The sequence below is a fragment of the Chelonoidis abingdonii genome, chromosome 16 (genome assembly GCF_003597395.2).
Source record: "Chelonoidis abingdonii isolate Lonesome George chromosome 16, CheloAbing_2.0, whole genome shotgun sequence".
Lineage (NCBI taxonomy): Eukaryota > Metazoa > Chordata > Testudines > Testudinidae > Chelonoidis > Chelonoidis abingdonii.
The window spans coordinates 25,319,964-25,345,914 of NC_133784.1; the positions used below are offsets into that span (position 1 = coordinate 25,319,964).

At 43.6% G+C, this 25,951-nt stretch overlaps 1 protein-coding gene across 1 annotated transcript in view; it reads left to right on the forward strand.

Moving 5' to 3' along the window:
* Positions 1 to 25,951, forward strand: part of STAB1 (stabilin 1) — a 124,302-nt gene that overhangs the window by 38,775 nt on the left and 59,576 nt on the right. Inside the window, 17 exon segments of the mRNA XM_032805834.2 lie at positions 1,767 to 1,829; positions 4,555 to 4,656; positions 6,233 to 6,319; positions 8,191 to 8,302; positions 9,046 to 9,226; positions 9,556 to 9,649; positions 11,665 to 11,823; positions 14,066 to 14,161; positions 14,633 to 14,728; positions 17,486 to 17,533; positions 18,846 to 18,976; positions 20,863 to 20,974; positions 21,195 to 21,272; positions 21,657 to 21,758; positions 22,522 to 22,629; positions 23,414 to 23,545; positions 25,651 to 25,779. Coding sequence (XP_032661725.1) covers positions 1,767 to 1,829; positions 4,555 to 4,656; positions 6,233 to 6,319; positions 8,191 to 8,302; positions 9,046 to 9,226; positions 9,556 to 9,649; positions 11,665 to 11,823; positions 14,066 to 14,161; positions 14,633 to 14,728; positions 17,486 to 17,533; positions 18,846 to 18,976; positions 20,863 to 20,974; positions 21,195 to 21,272; positions 21,657 to 21,758; positions 22,522 to 22,629; positions 23,414 to 23,545; positions 25,651 to 25,779 — 1,830 coding nt within the window.

The window sequence follows — 25,951 nt, forward strand, 5'->3', positions numbered from 1 at the left end:
ATCATCTAGCCCCCACTCCCTGGGACAGACTGCAGTTTGTAATAGCCACTCATCATTGGCAAGGGGGTTGGACTGCTGCCTCTGCCTATCCCTAGGCTGCACCTCTGTAGCCCCAGTACCTTTGTAGGCCTTCAACAAGGCCTCAGCCTCGGGGTTTACCAGAGTGGAGCTCCCAAGCTCCTATTGCCCTTCCCCAACACTGCTCCACCTCAGGTACCTTGCTCCCAGGCAGCTAGCCCTTCCCATTCCAGTGGCTGGAGTGAGACTCCTCCAGCTCCTGGCTCCCAGCCCTCTTATAGGGCCAGCTGGGCCCTGATTGAGCTGGCCACAGCTATGGCTGCTTCCCCAGTCAGCCTAGCTTGGCTGCTTTTAACCCCTGTTCTCCAGGAGTGGGGCAGTTCCCCACTACAGGGTGCTATAGAAAAGCCTAAGATGGACTATATTTGAGCACAGAAGGTATGTCTGTGTATTCTCACACTGTGAATTAAATTCACCGCCATTATGATCCCTGGCACTAGACTGCCTCCATAGCTAGCCAGTGTATGTGCTGTGAGCATTTCGTCTGCTAATGCTTTCACAGCTGTTTTCTCTTAGAGTTGGGTTTTGTTTTACTTTTTTGACAAAAGACTTAGAGCAGCACTTTTTTCCTCCTACCCAAGATATCCATGATTCAGAAAGGTGTTCAGCTCTTCAGAGGGCTGCTATTTGGGAATTGTTTGAGATGCAGTCCTTCCTGTTTATACCAGAGCTACCAACCAGTTTGATAATGCCTGATCACCTGACTCTGAACGTCTGTCTCCTATTAGTTTGGACTGGGAAGCAGCAAGAGCTTCCACTCAGTCACAGCTATTTTGTTGCTATAAAAGCCGAATCATATTTATTTATTTATGTAAACTAAATCTTTTGAAATGCCCTTTGGCTTTGCAATGCCTACTGATGGCACTTTTTCAAAGAGGCTGGCTGCTCTCCCGTTGAAGTCACTGCAGGAAAACATAGAGATGCAGCAAGTGCAGATCCTGCAATAAAAGGCATGCATCTCTCTCCTCCCACACAGCAAACCTCTCCAGCATCCCTCATTTTCGTCCCAAATTCCCTATGTTCCACACAAATTTGGTGCCCCATCACTTCTATTGTTGAAAATTATTTACATCTGAAATGAAGACTCCCTGCACTGAGGCTACAGAAAGAGTCATTTACACTGAAGGAAGGAGCTTATTCTGGGTATTTTTCACACACACTGTCCCACATTTGGGCCACAGCTGGTTCATGTATATGTTTCACAGAGCTCCACTGAAGCCAGTGGGGCCCATCACAGGTCTGAGGTCCACTTGTGTGCCCCAGTAATAGCCCAGAAGTGACATAAGAGTCCACAATACTTCTGGATGTCGTGAGACCTAAAGCATTAACTGCAAATCACAGCTTCCAACACAGCTACAAACAGTATCTACTAGCCAAAGCCCTGACGGGTTTGTCCTCATCTCACAGAGATGTACCTGTGTAAAAACCAGCACTTTGAGATGTGAGCAATACCCACAGTAATTATCTGGGAAACATTTTTTCTTTAAATGAAAAAATCACCTTGTTCCTCAACCTTTCCTTCTTAAAACTTCTTTGGTCATATTCCTTATTATGGCCCAAAAAAGGTGTCATAAGCAATATTTCTGTATTGTTCTTCGTGTATGAGCATAAAATGGGGTTATGTTTGAGTGTGTATAAACGCAAATACTCTCATGGGAAGGACTTTTATTCTCTTGGTTTTATAACAGGGCTCTTGTGTTGATTGTGGGGCCCTGAACACCAGCATTTGCCCACCTCACAGCACAAAAATGGTAAATACTTTGTTTGTATTATAATAGCACCCATTGTGCTAGACACTGTACAGATATATAGTAAGAATGCTGATAACTCAAAGAGCTTACAATCTGAATAGACAAGACAGACAATGGGTGGGAGGGGAAACTGAGGCACAATGAGGGGAAATGACTTGCTCAGTGTCACAAAGCAAGTCAGTGACAAAGCCAGGAGTGTAACCCAGTTTTTCTTGGTCCTAGTCCAAGGCTTAATCCACTGGTCTATGCTGCCTCTGTTTCTGAAGTGTGCAGAACCTGATCACTGGAGTGACATGAAGCATTGTGTGTGTTAAGTGAAACTAGACTTTTAACACCCTGACTCCACCAGAGACAGAATCTTTACTACCAGCCAGATCTTGAAGCCCGACCATTGTCATCCTGCCCTTTTCAACGTGCTAATCAACTGCCACTCAAAGGAATCACCAACCTTGATTCTACCAAAACCATGTTGTTGTTCCTATAGTGTAGTGGTTTTCAAAGTTCAGGTCGTGACCCAGTACTGGGTCGCAGAATGCAAGGCACTGGTTTGCCTTACTCAGCACCCAGGGTCCACGGCGGCCAGCCAGTAAAAACTAGTAGTCCCCTCTACCGGTTCTGACGCTGCGCTACGCCCTGGAAGCAGTCAAGCATCAGGTCCAGCTCATAGACAGGAGGTCCATGGGGCTCCGCACGCTGCCCCTGCCCGAGCACTGGCTCCGCATTCCCATTGGCCACACACCCCAATCTCCTGCCCCAGCCCTGAGCCTCCTCCCAAACCCAGAGCCCCCCACCAAACCTGGGGCCCTTATCCCTGGCTCCACCCCAGAGCCCGCACTCCCATCTTAGAGCCCTGACTCCTCCCACACCTTGTCCCTCTGTCCCAGCCCTGGCCTCCCGCAAACCCAGAGCCCCCTCCTGCATCCCAAACTCCTTATCCCTGGCCCCACCCCAGAGCCTGCACCCAGGCCCAGAGCCAGGACCCCCTCCTGCACCCCAACCCCTAGCCCAGAGCCCCTTCCCACACCCCAAACCCCTCATTCCTGGCCACACCCCACAGCCCTCAGCCCCGCACCTAACCCTCTGCCACAGCCCTGAGCCGCCTCCTACACCCCAAACCCTCATCCCCAGCTCCATTGGATCGTGGGCATCAACATTCTTCTTCAGTTAGGTCACCAGGAAAAAAGTTTGAAAACCACTGCTCTAGTGGGAACATGCACATGTTGTATCTTGGTCACTGGAAAGATGCAGCAAACCTGTTGTGCAGTGACTCACTTGTCTAGCCCAATTCTTGATGGGCTCACTTTTGGTTCGGACAGCCTGATTGGCACATGTTGAGTCTGCCAGGCTGAGATAAGTCCACACATGGCTCTGACTGACAGCGTGGCTAGAGGTTGTCTGAAGCAGGTTGGAAGTGGTTGCTGCTTGGGTGTCGCTGATGGATGTTCCTGCCAGGTGAAGTCAGCTCGTTTTGTTGTTGAAGGTGGAGTTCAGTCCCATCAGATCTGCTGCTGATTCCAGTATGTTGAGTCACAAATGCATTCTGCCTTCTGCCTAGTCCCAGCTATGTGAACTGTTTTGCTCTTAGTAGAGGGACAAATCCTGCAGTCCTTACTCAGTCCAACTCCGACTAGAGTTAATTTTGCATGCGTTAAGGGTGTAAAACCAATCTCAGACTGGGCACTCTAAGAAAACAAGAAAAATATAGGTTGAGATAGTCTCTAAAGACCCTATTTCATTTAAAAATGACTTGGGGACTTCATTATTTGTACAGCTCTTGTCCTGATTTTTCAGGGTGCCGGCCATACTGAAAAGTTGAAAAACATATTTGTTTTGAGTCAAACAAAACCTTTTTTTCAACCTGAAACTAAACCTTTCTGTTTCAGTTTTGAACTGTTAGAACTTTTTAAAAATAAAATTGAAGAAAATGTTACCCACAGTCTCCAACAGCTATCGTCTTTTTCCTGCTGTGAGATAGCAGCATCTTGCTTCCCAGCTGTGGACAAAGACCATCAGAAACAGTCATGCTGCTGTGGGCAGGTTTTGCTCCCAAGATACAAAGTGCGTGGCTAAGATTTTCAAAACTAGTGAGTGATTTTCAGTGGCTCAGTATTTAGGTGTCCACATTCTGAGACCTTGAAGGGTTCTGATGTTCAGAAAAGCCTCTTTTAGGTATCTCAGTTTGGACATCTAAAAATGGAGCCACCCAAACTCACTAGTAGCTTCTGAAAACTTTGGCCCTGAGTTTGCACTCTAATGATAACTGGGGAAGGTAGAGGCATGGTGGGGATAAGTTCGTCCACAGAACAATTCCTCTGAAGTCACTAGAGTTACCCCAGTGATTATTTCCATCTCTCATCTCTTTCTCTTTATGGGAGTGCTAGCAAGTTAACTTGCTCCCATCATGTGCATTATTGGCTTGTTAACCAAACAATATAGAGACTTGTTTGTGACCCAATTTTTCAGTAACTGCATTGTTCTGATTTAGCACGAGCTGTGTGATCAGAACAGATGGCCATCGCTAGGGTCTGATTTATGGACTCTTGTGAGGCAGAGGAAGCAGTTGTATGCCTTCCAGTACAATAGGGTCTCCATAACGATATCTAGTTCACCTTGACACTCTCATGAACTTCCTCAGCTCAGTGCTAGACAGTTAGCCTTTGCAGCAAGGGGCAGGGAAAAAGCATGAACATAGCTGTTGTGCTGATGACTTGTTTCATTTCTGAAGGCTCAGGAGATCTATCCAAGTGAATGTGTCTATGTCCATGATCCATTAGGCTTGAATGTTCTGAAGAAGGGCTGTGCCCGGTACTGCAATCAAACCATTCTGGTAAGTGTGATGTACAGTATCCAAGGGCACATTCTAATTCAAGGGAGCTTAATTTGGCTTCTCCTGGCTTAGCTAGAGGAAAATGTTTTGCCTTGAACCAAGTGGTTCTCAATTGGAGTACAAGTGGCAGGGAGGAGGAAGTGCGCCCACACTAAGGGTATGTTTACCCTGTAGTTGGGAGGTGTGATTGCAGCATGTGTAGACGTACCAGAGCTAGCTTTGAGCTAATCTAACTTGAGCAAAAATTGCCATGAAGCATGGGTGATGGCACAACTAGATCCACCCACCCAGACCCCTGGGTACATACTCAGGTCAGTGACTACCTCCCATGCTACTGTGGCTTCATTGCTTTTGTCACTGGCTCGTCCATGTCAGAGCTAGCTCAGATATGTCTAAACGAGCTTCCGTCACATCTCCCAACTGCAGGATAGACGTACCCTAAAGGTATGGATATACTTCATGCCAGGAGTGTGAGTCCCAGCTCAAGGAGACAAACCCGCACTAGCACTCATCCAGTTAACATGCTAAAAATTGTGTGTAGCCGCAGCAGCACCAGCAGTGGGAAGGGTTAGCTGCCCCCAGTGCACACCCAGTTGAAGCCATAGATACATATTCAGGGCAACTAGCTTCTGTTGCTCGTGCTGCTGTGGGTATGCTATTTTTAGCATGCTAACTTAATCAGATCTAGTGTGAGTATGTCTCCTTGAGATGAGAATCACACCCCCTGCTCAAAGTGTATCTGTAGCCTGTGTCCTGTCACTAGACTGGGGGTGGATTGCACTAACTGGGGAAGTTCCCTCCTAGGGGGTAAATATTTAGCAGAACACATGAGGATTGATCTGCATGACTCCCCGGTTAAGTGCTGATTGAAGCTGTGTGGCTAAATCTACACGAGCCACCTTGAATGTGACAGGCTGTGGTGGAGGAAACACTGTAGCAGAGAGCATGGTATTTGCAACTTCTGTCACAGAGCCTCATGCATGTCTCAAAGGAAAGAGAGTGCAGTTAGAGAGTGCACACTAAGCTTGCAGAGTGATCGTATCCTGTTGTTGAAACCCTATCTGGTGTTTTGGGAAACAGCCTCGTAGTGGCTAGAACTGTAATGGTGCTTGCAAGTGATCAGACATCAGGGAGCCAAGTGTACACACAGACATGTGATCTTGTGAAATGATGCAGCTTTTGGCAAGGATGGACAAAGGGCAGACATGGCCCAGAACAATCAAAAACACAAGACCTCAAAATCCAGCTCATGGGCAGGAGGGGAGGGAAGTAGGTTTTGCTAGGGAAAAAAAAAACCTGGTTGGATATCGTAAGAGGGTATTGCTGGGGGGGCAGGAATCGAGATGTGGGGGATATTGGAGGCATAGTTCAGACTCCAGGTCAAATAGTCCTTTTGATTAATCCACCGCCACTGGAAGAGCTGAACTTAATACTTGAAATGGAGAATGGCAGACCTGTAGTCTGAGCACTAAGAGGAACAAGAGAAAAAGATCTGAGTTCAGACCAAATACGTGTTGTATGGTGTTTAATACACTAAGATTCTCCACACAGTGTACCAATGTTATGTCTTTTTCAGAAACCTGGGTGTTGCAAAGGATTCTTTGGTCCTGACTGCACGCCATGCCCTGGTGGATTCTCCAATCCATGCTATGGCAGAGGGAATGTAAGTGCACCAGAACCCACTATGTTGGACCCGTAGTTGGATTATACTAGCCTTTTCAAACTCCTAGTGGGAAGCTGGGGAGATTGGTTATGTGCATCCAATTGGCAGTGTTTACCAGGAATTCACATTCTTTGCACCAAACATGGAAATTATCAGTGTCTTGTGCTCAACTTTGCAAAGGCCAAAGAAACAGAACACACAAAACTTGGGTATAGACAAAGGTTGGGAAGGACATAATCTTAATTCTGTTACTCTTGCTTTCCATCTTAAAGGGCGGCTAGATCTTGTCTTTGCTTCTTTCTTTCACTGCCTCTTTCTCTCCTGACAAGAGGCATCATTTACAGTCTAGAGAAAGTAAGGACAGTGTCTGTGCTGTACATAGTTATTTATTTCTGTATACTATACCTTTAAATGTGAGAAGTCTGCCTGTCTGGCAGGCTTGTGAGAAAATTAAAGACAGACAATCTTACAGATGGGGAGCGAGGCATTTCTTTTTGTCTCCTGGAGATAGAAAACAAAATCATAGCTATGCACACCAAAATGTCTTGTACTGAGATTAATGCCTCTTCTAGGATTTATACCATTGTAACTCGGAGCAAAATATGTCCAATATAGGGTGACTAGATGTCCCGATAAAATCGGTACCATCCCGATATTGAAGTGTTTGTCCCGCGTCCTGACTGATGTTTGGTCGGGACGCAATCTGTCCGGATATTTTGTGGTACTCCTTTTTTTTTTTATCTGCCAGTGGACCTCCCCCAACCCCCCCAATGTGTCCCGATATTTTATTTCTCTCATCTGGTCACCCTAGTCCAATAGCTACCACTCATAACTAACTCACATTACATGCATATGTGACTGTATACAAGTTGTTAATGCCCTGCACAGAAGTGAAGTACTACATGTTGTATTTGCAAGGCAAGTTATGGCTGCTGTTGGAACTAAACTTAACATTTCCAGGCTGTTGTGCTTTCAAATCTCACTATGATGTTTTATTCATTGAGCATCTTTTTTCACAATAACAGTGTAAATCTGGGTGCATAGCAGATATCACAATGTGACATACAATAGGCAGGGATAACTTTTCTCTCTTGTGGAAGAAAACTCGATCAAAGCTATGGATTAATATATATTCAGGGCTGATCCTTCTGAACAAAATAACCCTCAGAGCCAAACCCATGGGAAGAACAATGTGTGCTCATGTGCTGCAATTCCAAATGGTATTTGTCAGTGTGTAACTCTGGGGCTCAAATACAAAACATTACAAGGCATTTGGTTTGGCACTAGCTCTGTTGGAACTGACTACTATGCAGTATTTTCTGTTACCACTACCAACATTTTTTGTTTTTATTCTGAATGTACGGGAAATAACACACGTCATCACTGCACACTCATCTTATTCCCACTGGACACAGGTCACCCGATTTACGTAAAGTAGAAGCAGACTTGAAACTTCATCCAAAACTTGAGCTGAATCTTTTCTAATATTTGAAAAAAATTGGTCTGTTTTTCTCTTCCACTTTGCATGTGCTTCCTGCCTGCAGCTGGGACCAAAAGCAGAAGCTCCAAAAAGTCGTGTGTGTTCACCTGACATTTCCAGCCCAGTTTTGCAGACCCAAGAGGTCTGAATTAAACATCTGAACTTTCAGCTGCTATCTCAATTTAACTACCATTTTAATGTTCAGCTTCTTTGCTTCTGGTCACCAGGACCATGTTAGCATGTGTGGCTTTTTCTTGCTTCTAATATGGTTTACAATCCTCCATGCTTTTCTGGAACCTGCGAAGTTTTCCTTACTAGACATTAATGTCTCTGTCAGGTATATTTTCCCTCCACCTTGTTCACGTCAGTTTTCTTTTTGCGTTCCTTCCAGTGTAGTGATGGAATGCAAGGGAACGGCAACTGTCTCTGCTTTGAGGGTTTCAAAGGAATAGCCTGCCACATCTGCTCAAACCCAAACAAGCATGGGGAGAACTGTGATGAAGGTCTGTAATTCCTCAAGAAAGCAACCCTGATGGGTAACAGGAAATACAAGGCAGTAAACTGAGCAAAGTGGGCGAGGGAATGTAGGCATGGACCCTTTCCTAACAGGGAGCTCTATAGACTAGTTTCACAAGTTAGGCCCTTCATTTGGGTCATTTCATGCTGGAGTAGACAAAGCACGGATCAATGTCTGGCAGATGGAGATGGGCTCAACTGAAAAATTCAGATCCAGATTTTGGAATCTCCCCAGCAGTGTTTGAAAGTGCTTGGATCCAGCTCTGTCAGGGGGGAATGAACCAATAAATCTTTCCCATCTCTAAGTGCTCTGAGGGCCTGGAGTCCAATGCCTGAAGATAAAATAATGTCATCCTTGCTTACCAGCCCCAGATAGGGTATAACTCTGATGGCTTTTGAATACCCATTTCCATTAGCTCCCCTCTCCCCAGCCCTTTACTCATAATGATGAGAACATTTTGCCACATCCTTGGTTGATGTAAATTAATGGGACTGCCTTGAAATCAGTGGAGCTACATTGACTTATGCCAGATGAGGATCTGCTCAGTTAGGCATATTTTCAGGAAAAGCAGAAATATCTCCCAAGTGACTTCTAAGAATTGAGAACTAATCTGACAATCATTTGGTTTGAGAAGAGATTGCAAGAGAAATTTGAAAATCTAAAAGGTGCTGTCTCTGCAGGAGTTCGCCAACTGACCAGGCAACTGATTCTTCTCCATGCCTTTGACAGATTGCGGTTGCATCCATGGAATTTGTGATAACAGGCCGGGCAGCAAGGGAAAGTGCCAGTCCCGTTCATGTAAGGATGGCTATACAGGGGAATTCTGTGACAGGACTTCTCAGAACTGTGGCCCGACTGCATCTCAGTATTGTCACCGGAACGCAGTCTGCAGTCTCAACAACACAGCAAGGTTATTATGTACATAGTAGGGGACGGGGTACACTGGGGCAAGGGCTGTGTTGCTGTATGTGTTTGTAGAACAGCTTGCACAGTGGGGCTCCAGTAATATAAATAGATGTGGCCAGCTCTGTGCATTGGTTAGTATGTGGTTGCATATATCATGTAGACACCTATGCCACAGGAAATCTCAGCATCAAAGAATGTCCTCACCATGTTGAAGATGTGCAATCCTGTCCATGCTCTTTGCTGATTTTAATGGGGGCAGTGGTAGCAGACACCCTCTGCCTCGCTGCCGTTCTGTGCTTGGGAATTCACATCTTTTTGTGCTTGGTTTTTAAGGTGCATCTGTGCTGATGGCTATGAAGGGGATGGATTTTCCTGCCTGCCCATTGATCTTTGTAGGAAGCCAGAACGAGGAGGCTGTTCAGAAAATGTGAGTGGGTAACATGGGAGAAACATTAGTTACTGTTGAGAACAAGGCTCCAGGATTCAGTAGATCTGTTCCCAGATCTCCCACGTGACCAAGGACACATTATATGACCTGCTTATGCCTCAGTTTCCCCTTCTGTAATATGGGTTAAACAACACTTACCTTCCAGTGGTGATGTGAGGCATAATGAATTAATGTTTGTAAAGCACATTGATGCCTGCGGATGGACAGTAGTACAGTAGAGCAAAGCATAATCATGTGTTTTAAACTTCAGTGTGGGGAATGCATCTAGGTCATATAAAGGGAAAGCAGATGGGAGTGGGACAAATGAAGGATGGGTCTCTTTAAGAAGGGCCAGCTGCCTCAGATCTTTGATTTGTTACCTATGAGCTCTTTTGCCTGTGTCAGGCTGGAATGTTCTGGAAAGATCTTCCTCTCCCTTATCGAAAAATCCTATTTAATTCAATAGTGACTAATGTCCCTGGTATAGAATTCCATAGGATGGCTCAGAACACCTGTAGAAAAGATCTCATTCTCTATGAAATCCTATGTAATTTTAGAGTAATTGTCTATAGAACCCTTTTGGTTTCATCCCTATTAGTACAAATCTATAGGATTTCTCCAGGGAAGTGTTTCTGGCCCTCTCTCCCCCCCCTCCCCCACACACACTTTGGAACAATTAGAGACAGGTCCCAGTGAATCCATCCCAGGTTTTAAGCAAGACCTAGTATATGGAGACAATAAAAACAGACCAGCCCACTCACTGAATCTGAGTCTTTTGGAGAGGTTGAAAAGACTGCATTCCACAGATCTAAAAAGAAGCCAGAAGTGGAAAAGCCATAACATCATGAGGGAGTTCCTCCTGCATCATTTTCAGCCTAGCTGGCAGTGGGAAGTGCATGAACTCTAACAAGAGCACCTGTTCTCATAAGATTCGCATCCCAATTTTGCAAAACTAAAGATCTGGATGGTTTGAGCAAGAATCTGTTTAACTGTTCATTTGAAGGTGTTCAGATACTGCATTGATGGTGACTATCTAAGTATCTAGATAGAAACTCACACTTAGGGTGACCAGGTAGCAAGTGTGAAAAATCGGGGCTGGGGGGTAATAGAAGTCTGTATAAGAAAAAGGCCCAAATATCAGGACTATCCCTATACAATCGGGACATCTGTTCACCGTACCCACACTTCTGAGATTTGTCCCTGGTTACACGTTAGGGTGGTGAAGTGTAGGAGTGATACTATAGAGAGTTGCAGAAGGAATTGCAACGGTTAAAGAGTTTTTTTCCGAAACTATGCTAAGTCTTTCTGCCTCTCTTCCAGTTGGTTTATAATCAGTATTATTTTGGAAACCAAGTTTATCGTACCCTGTTTTGGGAACCAGTCAGCTGCTATTGTCCATGGGTAATTGGGTGGTATCAGAGCAGGTGGGAGAGGTATTCCAAGACCGATTCACCTATTACAGGGACTGTTTATTATTATTTTTGTAATTTGCTGATGAATAGCGCTATATAACAGCTGGATATTATGACGATGCTGTTACACATCTGCAGCCTCCTGGGATTTTGCCACTATAGGTGTAATACTATCCAGGGGCTGGGTCATTGGCAGTAGGTTTGTACTTGAGTCCTCTGGATCTTAAATAAGTGACCGCTACTGCCTGAGCCAGGGCTTTAACAGACTCCTCAACCTCTTTCTGCGGCTCAGCCACCACTAGACAGACAGACAACACCACACAGACGGTGTACTCAGCACATTGCAGCAACAGCAGGGATAAAATTCTCATCCTCCTCCAAAACCCCTCTCTTATTGCATGAGCTCAAGGTGAATCTCTGTTAGCAGTGTAGGGCTTATGAGACACAACTGAGCAGTTCTGATTCTACCCAATTGGGGGATACTGTTAAACATGTGTATTAGTCAGTTCATTATATTACTTCCTGAGAAGGTTTCCCACTATCAATGGTTTTATTTTAATTTGTTTTCATTTAAGTTTAATTTGCCTTTCTCCCCCTCCACAGGCCATATGTACCAGTACAGGCCCTGGTACTGCTACCTGTCAGTGTAACAAGGGCTGGACTGGGGATGGAAAAGCCTGTGTTGCTATAGATAACTGTGTTCTGGAGACAAGAGGGGACTGCCACATGAATGCAGACTGCAGCTTTATTGGACCTGGACAAGTAAGTTCAGCACTAACTGGTCCATCGCTGAGATTTATGGACACTTCCTATGTATACCACACTGCAGCAGTCTGCAATTCCTAGGAGCAGCAATTCTTGTTGCTCCAGGAATGTCAGCAGCAAGGCCTACTCAACTGGTGTGTCTGAAAGAAATTGGCTTCCATTAAATCAGCAAAATTTAGTCCTTATACAGTATGATTCAATGAAATACAGTATCAATAAAAACCTGAGAATTCTTTGAATAGCAAGGACTACGTTTAATAACTATTTTTTTATTTAATGTGCTCCCCACAGACACCTCTCTAGTCATCCTTCCCCATACACAGCATTGCACAGCTAGTCAAGGGCATCATAGGGTAGCTCATTCTCCTGAAGCATCAGGTGTAGGCCACTGCTAGAAGCACAGCTTCATGGGCTGTTGGTCTTTCCTGCCACAGGGAGTTCTGGGTTCCTGTGTCCTGTAATTTCTGGTTTCAGACAACTGATATGTGGAGGTAGGTTTGGGGAGTGCTAAAATATATAATAAATACATCAAATAGCCACAGCAGTTAAAGTGGCCATCCATTTGGACAATTTCCTGTCTCTCTAGCCATCTTCACGGTAGAAAGGCCCATAGTTTGGCCTGTATTTTTCTCTCATCTCTTTGAAAAATCCATGGTAGTCTTTTAATTTCTTTTTCTTTAAAACAAGAGTTAGTAAATCAGCATTCCTGAGTCTGACAGGATCCCCGGGGTCCAGTCTGGAACTGTGGGACCGCTGTACCCCCTTAACTTTCCAGCCTGGGCTGTCTCTCACAATGCTACGCTAGTGACAAACAGCAAACCCCTCTAGATGCTGTGATCACTCAGCCACCAGCATATAGAGAGAGAGCCATCTAAATTGCATGAACGCTCTCTAAGCTACTCATGAACTATACATAAGGAAACACCAGCAAATCTCCCAAGTCCCCAGCCTTGCACCCCAGAAATATACCATCATGTATACTACTCAAGATCTTAACTTCAACAATGCAAGCTCATTAATTAGTTCACCATTTCGTCAAAGGATGGGGAATACGTACCAATCTTTGTATTCTAAGCAGATTCCCTAAGCACTTTAGGCAAACTCACTGGTAAAACTAAACCATTAAAATAAGTTCAGTGACTATAGAAAGATAGATTTTAAGTGATTATTAGTGGCAGACATACAGGACAAAGGTGGTTACCTAAGAAATAAAAGTAGAATCACAGGCTAAATTCTAAATTTTATCAAACTAAGTGAGAGTTGAATCAGCAGCTTTTCTCACTGCACTGGATGTTGCAGGTAAGTTACAGTTCTTAATACACAGGCTGAATGTCCTTGTCAGCCTGGGACCAGTCTCTTCAGTTCAAAATCTTTGTCTTCCCAGTATTCTTGTTGCCTTCGGTGTAGGTGGGGGAGGAGAGAGATGGTCTCATGATGTCATGATCCCTTGTTTTCTACTCTCAATTCATGTCACAAGAAAGATTCTGGTCCAGACATGTCCTGGTAGCCCTTGATGAGTCAGAGTTGAGCAATTCACTATTGTGTGGTGCTTGTACAACTGAGTCATAGAGTTGAGCAATCCTCATTGTGTGGTGCTTGCGCAACTGTCTCTCACAGAATTGTAAATCTCCTGTTTGCAATTCCCCTGCTGGTCAATGGCTCTTAATGGTTGCTTAATGTATGTTTGGGTGTGGGTCACCGCCTTTGTTGTCACTGGAGAGCTAGCAGTGGGCATCTCCCAAACTTGCAGCATATTTCAATAACAACCATACAGCAAAATTTCATCACTTCATATACAATGATGATACACACATTTTGACAGAATAGTGAATTTCAGCAGCTCGTGACCTTTCGTATGATACCGTGCAAGGAATGCTTTGTATGAAATGCCACCATCATATACCACTGATGAATATGGGGGTTACAGGGTGATACTTTGAGGTACAGTGTGTTACACTGAGAAATCCTACAACAGACTAGTGCATGCTGGAGTGCTTTATATTTATGAGCAACCCGACAATAACAAACGAGCGTGTGCATCGTAACAGAGGGAAACCCCTACTAAAGAAATATTTCCGTTTCGGACTTTCCAGGGACTGTTAACAACACTGAGAAGAAAATCATTTTAAAAATTAACTTAAAAGTAGATCTTGACCCAGACTCATTGAAAAGGGACAGCATTAGCTGTGCAGTTGGGTAGGTCCGTAGTGAAGCTCCTCCCTCTCTCTTCTACTTTCAGAGCAAGTGTATGTGCAAGAGTGGCTATGCTGGTGATGGCTATAACTGTGAACCCATTAATCCTTGCAAGCTGGACAATGGTGGTTGCCATGATTTGGTGAGTAGCTGGCAAATTCTCCAAAATCCTTCATGGGAAAGAATGTTGGGCCAGATTCTCAGTGGATGTATTTCGATGTAGTGCTACTGTCTGCAATGGAGCTATGTTGATATAACCCCACTGATAATCTGGCCCAATATGTCTTCCTTTGTTGTGCAGTAATCATATCTACCTATGACAAAGCATAAAGGCTTTGTGGTCATTAGTTTATCTTGTTTGTTCACACTCCCATGTTTTACAAGGCTGTGCTACAAGATGTGTGTCTGGGGGAGGGGTTTCTTAGGTGTACCGTGAGAATACACTATTTCAGCCTAAGGGACCATGAAAGGAAGGATGGCATTGTAGTTAAGGCCCTATCTTGCAATTTGGGAGACTGGAGATCAGTTCCCACAGGGTTCCTGAGTGGCTAACACTGAGCAGTGCTCCATCTGTTTTATTACAAAGTAATCCTTCGTTTTCTTGTCCTCACAGGCTGTGTGCGAGCCTCTTGGAGGAGGAGACCGGTCCTGTGCTTGTGCTCCGGGTTACATGGGAGATGGACTTACATGTTATGGAGACGTATTAAAGGTAGGGAGAAAATGAACATTATTCTCTTTTAATTCAAAGAAAAAAGGGGTTGTTTTTTTTTTTTTGCAGTAGCTGAACCAGCTTATGCTAAAATCTACAGGTGACGATAGCTGCTGGTTTGAATCATAGGACTGGAAGGGACGTTGAGAGGTGTAACGATGCTGCCTTTGGTAGGATACAACTGAGCGCATCAGTACAGGACAAATTGTTTAGAGCAGGGCAGTTACAGCTCAAAGCTGAGTGTCCTTTATTATTAAGGCACACCAAACTAGCCAAACAGGGAGGACTTTAGTTTTACCCCACTGGCTAACCATAAGTCGCACAAGCAATTTCATTAGACACTCCAGTTTCCCAGTATTGCCACCAGCACCGTTCCTTATGGGGATGACTGGTTATGAAAACTGATACCCCAGTAAAAGAAGAAAGGTTCTCCCGATCCCAAAGGACCAAGCCCCAGACCCAGGTCAAATGATAACTTACCCAAAATACACACTTATAGCCAATTCTTATTAACTAAACTAAAATTTATTAAAAAAGAAGAGAGAGAGAGTTGGTTGAAAGATCAATATACATACAGACTTGAGTTCAATTTCTGGAGGTCCAGATACATAGCAGAGATGGTGAGTTTGTAGTTGCCAAAAGTTCTTCTAGAAATAGTCCATAGGTTATAGTCCAATGTCCATATTCAGGGTGACTCCAGTCAGTGAGTAGGGATCTCAATTCTTGTGGCTTAGGGTTTCCCCATCTTGAAACCCAAAGCAGATCTGAGATGAAGGAGGATCGTGTCCAGGGTTTCAGCCTTTGGCCTGAGAAAACAATAGACTTAACTTTCTGTCTCCCAAACATCATGGCAATTAGCATAGGGTAATTTATCCATTAAACAGTTCAGATACAGGTTACCACAACCTTCAAAGAGACATGTGCACAATAATACTGTTTCATTCAAGTGTCTTCCTAAATGTTACTACTCCTTTTTTGATCGTTGAATCAAAGCCATAGTAATAGACAAAACTTGTTTTCTTACATTACAAGACCTGAGCAAACAGCTACCCTTCTATCTCCAACAATGCAGGCTTGCATTTCAAAGCTCTATTCATTTACATATCTTCCTAACAAGTCTTTAAAGTTTGGCCATAGGTCATGTCAGTCTGAGTTAATTAACCCTTTCTGGCCCTGTGTCACCTTTCAATGAGACATTATATTATACTCATAACGTCACAAGAGGTCATCTAGTCCAGTCCCCCACAGTCCTGGCAGGACAAAGTATTATCTAGACCATTCCTGACAGGTGTTTGTCTAACTTGCTCTTAAAAATCTCCAATGATGGAGATTCCACAACCCCCCTAGGCAATTTATGTACGTACCAATGATACGTGTTGATTCTGGACTGGAATATCAGAGGTTAAATATACATACTTTTACTAACAGTTGCTGCTTCTTGAAGAATGAATAAAGTACTTCATTCAAAAACAAAATAATTAAAACCTATGTCAGCGTATGCCTCAGAAACGCTATCAGTCCTCTGCCAATTTTCCATCCTGACTGATATGTTGAACTGTCCAGTTTGAAACTTCTGCATCACCTTGAAAAAAATCGATACGTCTCTTTGTGTTGTGTCCCATGAATTAGAGGAAAGGGAAGAGGGGAATAGTTTGAACTCCATTGTATTGTTGTTGTTCAAGATGTAGTGACAGTTCTCTTGATTTACTGAAGGGTATTGCTGTAGGATACCAACTAGCACACCACCCTCTGCTTTTCCATCAAAATGGTTACGGGTTCCCAGGAACCCATGTTGGTTGATGCTGGTTAGGCCAGGTTCCCCATACACTTACATACAAAGTGACAAGTCAGGCAGCAACTGAAAAGGGGACAAATCTACACAGAGAACATACTTTCCCTCTCTCCTGCAAGGGAGAGCTGAGAATTCATGGTTTCACAGGGTCTCTGCCCACACTTTCCACCTCTAGAGTATCTGATCTGACTCTTCTTACCATAGTCTTCCTGGCAATCTGAGGTATTTCCCTCTCTTCCTGGATAGAACATTAGTATGTAGGCCCAAGTTATAATGTAAGCTACCAACAACAATTTCTGACTTGTGTCCTAGGTGTATGATGTTGCAGAGCTCATATGCATTCTTCATTCATTAGAGAGGAGCCTGAAATCTGACTTGAACGTTGGGGAAGTTCTTATTCGGGTCTGGTTCTGAACTCTGTGCCCCATCTGAGTAGTTAGAAAAGTCAAAGGTTGTCAACGAATTAATCACCTTAAGCTTGAAATTAGATACAATTGGCAAAGTATTGCAAGTTTTAAAAAAAATCAAGGGTTTAGATCCAGTTCTCTGACTTTGAAACACACCTTTGTGAGTGACACATGGCTTCTGAAAGTTCTGTGTAGACAGGAGGTAAACACTTCACTCAGCCGAGTTTGCTGTGTTTGAAGCAGACTTGAAATAACAAGTATCAGAGGAGTAGCCATGTTAGTCTGGATCTGTAAAAGCGGCAAAGAGTCCTGTGGCACCTTATAGACTAACAGACATATATTGGAGCACGAGCTTTCGTGAGACAATACCCACTTTGTCGGATATTCACCCACGAAAGCTCGTGCTCTAATACGTCTGTTAGTCTATAAGGTGCTACAGGACTCTGCCGCTTTTTTGAAATAACAAGGATCACAGGACCACCCTTCCCTCCCCCTGCTTCATCCCTCCTACAAGCTCTGTACTTGTACTAATCTTGGTGTTGCTTTCTCTTTTGGAAGGAGCTGGCCAGGAATTCCCACTTTGCAGGCTTCTATGAGTGGATTAAGGTAAAAAATGCTGCCTGAAGCAATTATAAGTGTTTTTGTAAAATGTAAATTGTGTAAAACAAAAAACCAAAGCAAAGATCAAAGATGCTGTTTTTAAATCTGCTGTTAAGAGGCAATTTTTCTTTGCATGTGTTATTAAAAAAAAAAAAAAAAAAGGGCAAATCAAGCTGAACTTTGCTAATGCTTGGTACATTAAACAAAAAATCCCCACCTTTAGCCCTGGAAACGGTGGGTTTTTTAAAATTACTGTGCATTTTAGAATTTCAAATTAGTTGACAGTTTTATAGATTGTTCTAAATGTGTGATTGATTGCATTTAGCTATATTTTTAATAGCACCATCTGAAAGGTCAGTGAAGACCAGGCACGTACTCTCTCAAGTTCTCAGCTAGATTTTATTACGTACATTTGAGTGGTGAGTCACATGGCCAACTGTGTGCCCTGAGACACTTCCTCTAGAGACTGTAACCGTGGACTCATTGGCTCGTATAGCGTGTTTTGAGGACCATGCTTCTCTCTCTGGAAGAAACAGAGACCATCACATACTTGACCTTCATACCATATATATTGCAGCTACTCATGGCTGTTGTAAAGTAGCTGACTGCTTTGAGTGAAAGAGAAACAGATAAAAAAACAGTGGGAGTAATATACATATAGCGACCCTTTGAAAGTAAGAGTAAAGTTAAAAATTCAGGTAGCTCTTTCTTTCCCTTTCTTGCTACTATCTTCCTGTTCCCACTGGAACAGGGTGGTAAGCACTTCGCGGAATGGAGTTGGCCACTGAAAATGTTCTCCAATACACGGGGCCAAATTTACAAGCAGACACAACACCCATTCCATCAGTTACACCTGCATTTGCCAGATCATATTTGGTCCTTAGTCCAAATCTGGCCTTGGGTGTTCGAAGGAATTTACTGACTCAAGTGACTGTGCTCCTATTTGCAAGGTTCTTAGAACCTTTTTTGAATAAAGTGACCTTTGGCACTGGCAATATAAAAAATCTTTAGAACTTTCTCCTTCAGCAGAGCCTGTTCTGGGGGTTTGTTCTTTGAAGTTGCAGATTTCCTATGTTCAGCATCCAGCAAATCAAGGTTGGACTGCTGTGGAAAAATTTTCCATAGCATTTGCTGACTCCCACCAGAACTAATTTCCCAACCACCACCACAGCTCTGGGTACAACTGAATTTAAGCTTTAGTCCCACACAGTAATCTTACATGCAGTGGGAGTAGGATCATAGCTATAAAGGCTTGTACTGTGCTGTAGGTGTAGCACTGACTTGTTTTATTTGTGCATCTCCTTGCTCTGTACGACAGAAGTCTCTCTTCAGCATCCCAGCAGGAGTCAATGTCACTGTTTTGGTGCCCACAGAAGCCGCCATCAAAAACCTGAGCCAGGCTGAAAAAGATTTCTGGCTGAAGCCCTACACGCTGCCATTTTTAGTCAGGTATTGTTGGACAGTTACCATGCTCTTTCATTCAAAACAGCCCTAACTGAGGTCTGGAGACTGATGTTCTCTCTGTATCCGCTCCATGTTAGCAGAAAGAAAACCATCACAGGGTAAAAACATAGCAGAGGTGAAACATCCAGCTGATGAAGTGTTTATTGGATGATTCAAACATAACAGAGGTTAGAAGATACAATGAAGGTTTATTAATTGCATATTAAAGGCAGGATGTTTCTCCCAGCCATGATGCAGAATAAGCCCCACAGTGGGAGAAGGAACAGGGAATTCTCTCTGCATGCTGCTCTTTCTGCACAGAACATCTGGCCACGCAAAAGATGTGAGAGGAGCATGAAGTCTGCAGCTCTTACTTACCCACTTATTCTGGGGAGGGAAGGCATGTGGTGACCCACAGAAATCTGGAGTGAAGCCCAGGGAAGATTAGTGGGATCAAAAAGGGGAGGGTGTGTGAATACTGGCTGGGAGATATGGAACTGGTTGGGCTAGTGAGCAGGATGAAAGAGCTAAGGTCATCATTGTGACTGGTATTGAGGAGCAGGCAGAAGATGGGAGGAGTTTTTAAAGCAGAGAGGAGATAAAGTACTGAACTTCTGAGGAGAGGCAGCTTGGCTGAGTCGGTGCTGGGGATGATGGTACACAGAAGTTGCTGCAGCTAGAATTGGGTGGGATCAAAGGTAGCTCAAACCCAATGATGGAGAAGGGGAGAAATCTGGCATCTTCCTTTTCAAAAGTGCAGGTAAGAAATGTGCATTAGTGCCCCCCTATAATACTGGCTGCTGGGATTCACTATTGCAGCCAATTGCCTGGAAGTGTGAAGTGACCACCATGTCCTCTGCTTTCCACTGAGCAGGGCTCAATCTCCCCATCCCCTTCACACCAATCCTAGCAGAACTGGAGCAAAGGAGTCCTGACTCTGTCCTCAGCCAGAGTACCAGGCTGTCTAGCTTAGGTGAAAAACAGAACAACATCTGCCCTGTGTCCTGGACTCCTCTGTCCCTTCCTTACCATGCAGCAACCACTGGGCTGTGTCCATCCAGTGTTCATCATCCTATCCATGCTCCCTTCAGTGTGGCTGCAGGGCTCATGCATCCTCATATCTGGTCCCAGTCAGCTTTTGTGTGTGGTTACACCTATGCACGAGGTAGAAGGAAGGAGCATTTTGCCCAGTGAGCCAATTTCTGGGGCCTACAAAGCTAGAGTAAACTGGCCTTGCATGGGCAAGTTAAACTAGGGTTAGGGAAGGCCCACACAAGCTTATGAAAGCCAGGTGTAGAGCAGCTGCTTGATGGCTGCAAATATAGCTCATTGGTTGTATAGCAGTTGCAGGGCTGCATGGTGTATCCATGTAGTTCAGTGCCAGCGGTTTGGGTTTGGTGCACGTTTGCATTAGCTTTTATTGTATTCAATCCATTTCAGCCATTCCTAGTTGAAATGTCTCACTGAAGGACTTTGTGTTGTGGAGAGCTTAGGGACCAGGAGAGGAGGAGCTAGAGTACATAAGTTAACATGAGCACTGGTTCAATATCTGGATTAAACTCCTTGCAGAGATGCACTTTAGATAGCACCTACATCCTGTTGCAGAAATATCGAATCCTGGAAACACCTGAGGCTCATAACCTCTTGCAGCTGAGTGACCTGCTATACTTTCAGATTAGCTTGAGTGATAGAGGGCTGCATGTTGTCAGTTGTCATCACCATACCAAGGAATTAATGCACATAATGACATGGATATTGAGAGGAGGCCAGGCCCAGGATTGTGAAGAGCAAGCAACGGGATCAGACGGCAGCCAAGATACACAGTCTACTTCAGAGGTCTGTGTTATAAAACGTGCTCTCAATTCTTCTTTACATGTGCCTGTCACCTACAGGTCCCATTTTCTCCAAGGGTCCTTCACTAGTGAGCAGCTTAAAGAGCACAAGGGTGAGGAGTTACCCACTCTCAATCCACGGACCAGATGGGAGATAACCAACAGTAGCGGCGTAAGGGCTTTTTAATTGATGTATGTATATTGGTAGCAAATTAAACAACACATTTAGGGATATACCGTGCTGGGGTACCCATTGGTGAGGACAATGTCATTAAATTCCTGACATATCACAAAGTCTAAGGTGCTGCAGGGAGCCTTGGACACAGATTATTTTGTTTCACCACACTCAGTGACCTACAATGTTCTCATGTTTCCCTCTTGTTATTTTTCAGGCTATAATGATTCAGAATGCAGTCATTGTAGTAGCTGACATTCCTGCTATTAACGGCACTATTTATATCCTAAATAAGGTAAATCAGTAAGAACAATGTCTGGATATACTAGGTTATATTACTGTAACATATTTGTTTTCCATTGTTTGTGGAGCTATGGGGGGATTCAAATAGGATCCAAGAGAAGCATATAGACAAATGTAGAGCTGGATATTCTGAGCTCATTCCAGATGCTGCTTGTGCAGCAGCATTTAATATTTAAAGCACTGCCCTCAAACTGTGTAGAAAAGTCCAATACTTGACTCTTCAAGGAAAGAGTCAAGGCCTGTCCCTTCTGGGAGCAGGACCACAGTAACTGCAGCCAAGCATAATTATTTTTATTGTGGGGCAGGATTGCCATGTGCTTTTCCCAAGCAGTCTCTGACCTGTGATCAAGCTCATCTTTGTCTTTCTTGCGCTCAGGTTTTGTTACCACCTTTAGGAGATATCCCACCAAGTCGCCCCAGTCTGCAGCAACAGCTCGATATGGTCCCTGCATTTACTCTGTTCAAGGAGTTGTTACTGGTAAGCAATTGTTTGGATTCTATTGAATATTAAGTGTAGGAAGCTTTTTTGATAGTATGAAGCCGCTGAACCAACCTAAGATTAGAACTAAGCCTGCATGGACTGCCTAGGAAAATCATGGTGATTTTTGTGGTGCTCCCAGGCTATGTTTTGGGACTAGGTCAGATTTATAAAGCTGGCTAGCCAGCTGCCCAAAGGAATGAATAACTCCCACAGGGGATCAGACCTCACAGAAATAGAACAAGACACACAACCAATGAAAACTGCTGTTTTAGCTATAAAGCCTCTTTGGAGTGGTTAGTTTCTTTGGGAGGCATGGTAGATGTTTCTTTAAATTTTAGCAACTTATTAAAGTGATAGACTGGATCTGTAAGCCCTTTTGTGTGTGTGTGTGTGTTCACTTATGTCTACACCTTAGAATGATAACACACACACTAGAGATGGTGCTCAAGCAGGAGACTTATAGATGCACACTGTAAGTATGAGAGTGGCCCATTTATCTAAGAAGCTGGGCCAGCATCAGCCAAGCAAGACCTCAGCAGGGTGGATTGCTGCTGTTTTCCATGACTCTGCTGGAAATTGCCTTTCATCTCATCCAGTTTTAAAGCATTTCTTTTGGAGTTCTTGCCTGATGCCTCCACCTTCCTAACTGATAGTAATATTTTATCTTGTTTTGCTCGTTTTGGGTTTCTTGTTTACCTCTCATGTGCTCTTTTAAATAAAACTAGTTCACTCACTAATATCCCTGTTTTGCAACTTTTAGCAATACCAGTTGATTGGAAATATTGAGTCCTCTGAAAAATATACCATTTTTGTCCCAGGAAACAATTCAATTGGGGAATATTGCCACTCTTCCAACATTACCCAACTGGTAAGATCACTGTTTGTTTACAGTCTGACTACATGTGGTAGTTATCAATTATGGGGGCCATATTATAGCATCAGTCTTTAGATCTGAGTCCCTAATGAGGAATTTTGCCTAAAATTGTTTGTGTATAGAATGGCCAGGAGAAGTCATGTTTCCATACTTCTGTCACCTGCTGAGCTTGATTTTGGACTCTAGCAGCTGCAGCAGGAGAGAGGGCTCTCTGGGATCAGCAAGGGTAATGACAGGGAAGCACAGCAGAAAGAAGAGGACGCATGGGAGTAGGTGGAGTGGTGATGAGTGGAGATGTCTGACATTAGGAAGCATGGCAGGAAGGTGTCTCTGCAAGGGAGAGTGAAAGGAAGGGGTTCTCTGTGCTTGACAATGGAGTCAGGTGGAGCACCATATAAGGAATTTGCCAGACCATATTTAAAATGGCCACTGCTACATAGTGTTAGCCATTTTCAATATCTGGACTCCTTACATTTAAAATTAGCTTTGTATGTAGGCAGATCCAGCAAAATTTCCAAACTCATGGACAGTGCTAATGATTCAGGCAATTTTCCAATCCCTTGGAAAGGCTTTCTAACATCTTTCTTGGTTTTTGAACAAACCCAGTCTTACAGGGTTCTTGGACTGAGTTCTAGAGCTGGTTTTCAGATTATGAACATACCTAAGACTTGTGGACTTACAGTTCTTTCTACACTGTACTTACCTCCAGCTACTTAATAGCTGTTTATGAAACAATAATAGGCTAAATGTTTTGCTTCCTACTGGTCTTGAATTCCAGGATAATGACACTGTGCAGTACCATGTTGTACTTGGAGAGAAGCTCTCCTCTACAGACTTGAAAAATGGAGTCCATAAAAGCACAATGTTAGGAGTCTCCTACTGGCTAATGTTTTATAAAAACAACAACCAGGTAAGGATGGGAGGGTTTTACCTGCTGTTCTAGGATGCCATTGCACAATTTGTTGTGGAAGAGTCAATATGGTTTTTATAAAGGGAAATCATGCCTCACCAATCTACTAGAATTCTTTGAGAGGGTCAAGAAGCACGTGGACAAGGAAGATCCAATGGATATAGTGTACTTGAGATTTTCAGAAAGTCTTTGACAGGGTCCCTCACCAAAGGCTCTTTAGCAAAGTAAGCTGTCATGAGGTCAGAGGGAAGGCATTCTCAGGGATCGACAACTGATTAAAAGATAGGAAACAAAGGGTAGGAATAAATTATCAGTTTTCAGAATGGAGAGAGGTAACTAGCGGGGTTCCCTAGAGGTCTGTACTGGGACCCGTATTGTTCAACATGCTCATAAATTATCTGGAAAAAAGGGGTAAGCAATGAAGTGGCAAAATCTGCAGATGACACGAAACTACTCAAGATGATTAAGTTCCAGGCAGATTGTTAAGAGTAACAAAGGAATCTCACAAAACTAGGTGACTGGGCAACAAAATGGCAGATGAAATTCCATGTTGATAAATGCAAAGTAATGTACAATGGAAAACATAATCCCAACTATACATATAAAATGATGGGGTCTAAATTAGCTGTTACCACTCAAGAAAGAGATCTTGGAGTCATTGTGGATAGTTTTCTGAAAACATCCACTCAATGTGCAGTGGCAGTCAAAAAAGCTAATATAATGTTGGGATTCATTAGGAAAGGGGTAGAGAATAAGACCCAAAATATCATAATGACACTATATAAATCCATGGTACATCCACATCTTGAATACTGCGTGCAGATGGGGTTACCCTATCTTAAAAAAAGATATATTGGAATTGGAAAAGGTACAAAAAAGGCAACAAAAATGATTAGGGGTATGAAACAGCTTCCATATGAGGAGGGGTTAATAAGACTGGGACTTTTCGCTTTGGAAAAGAGATGACTGAGGGGAGATATGATAGAGGTCTATAAAGTCATGACTGGTGTGGAGAAAGTAAATAAGGAAGTTTTATTTACTCATAACACAAGAACTAGGGGTCACCCAATGAAATTAATAAGCAGCAGGTTTAAAACAAACAAAAGGAATTATTTCTTCACACAATGGCTTATTAGCCAGGATGATCAGGGATGCAAAACGATGCTCTGAAGTGTCCCTAGCTTCTGTTTGCCAGAAGCTGGGATTGGGCGACAGGGGATGGATCACTTGATGATTGCCTGTTCTGTTTATTCACTCTGAAGCACCTGGCATTGGCCACTGTCAGAAGATAGGAAACTGGGCTAGATGGACCATTGGTCTGACCCAGTATGGCCGTTCTTTTGTTCTTAATTAAAACTTGGGCTATAGGCTTCCATTTCTAGGTCACTGTTTCAAATGTAGTTCAGAATGGTAATGACCAAAAGTTGCTCCCATCTAAATCAGTTGAGAAGCCTGTGTGAAGTGAGTTGCTGGGTCTATTCTGTGTCCAGTGGACTGGCTTTCAGTACAGTACAGGCATTCTGATCATTAAAAAAAAATCATCATAGCAATTGTGCCCCAGCCACACCCTCTTATTGCCCGTCTCAGCAGGGAGGCCAGGGGCAGAGTGGGCCATGAAGAATGAATTGTCCTTTCACCTATAAAGCTCATTCCTTCTGACTGAGGCCATGGTAGCCAGCTCCATGCTGTGTGATGCTGAGAGCCCCCAGAACACACTTTGGGGTGCTATTGGTGGCATCATCTTTTGGATGAGATGGTTTAAAAAAAAAAAAAAAGATTCCTCAGCATTTGTCACCGAAGCACTCATGTCACTCTTTATAAGAGTTAGTGCAGTTGATGCCCGTGTTCTGTTTGATTTGTATCTTGGGTAATTATATTCTGCCTACCTTAAAAAAAAAAAATCCACTGTAATTTTTACTAGAGAAGTTTGTGTGTGTAGAATAGCTGAGGCAACCATCCCAGTGGTAGATGAGCAAAATATACAGTTTGAAAGCAGCTGGAAGCTATAGGATGAAAGGCCCTTGTTAGTTATATGGTGGCTCTGTTGTTATCATGGTGGCATCCTAGCTTTGATTGTTAACCAGACTCTTTTCTTCTCTTTGCAGACATTTGTAAACAATGTCCACTTAGACGGTAAATTTTTCGAAACAAAGAATGGGATGTTGATTGGGGTTTCTGGGGTTCTACAGATTCAGAAAAATCATTGCACTGCCAATACCACAGTGATTCTGAAGGTAATTAGCTTTACATAAAGATAATCACAGCATCAGAGAGCTCTGATTTAAAGTTTTCTTAAGTCGGTCACATCATGATGGCCTGAACCAGCTAATCTCAACTATACCTCTGTACAGAGCAGATACTCCCTATGGACCTGACACTGACACCATTGAGCCACCTGCAACTCTG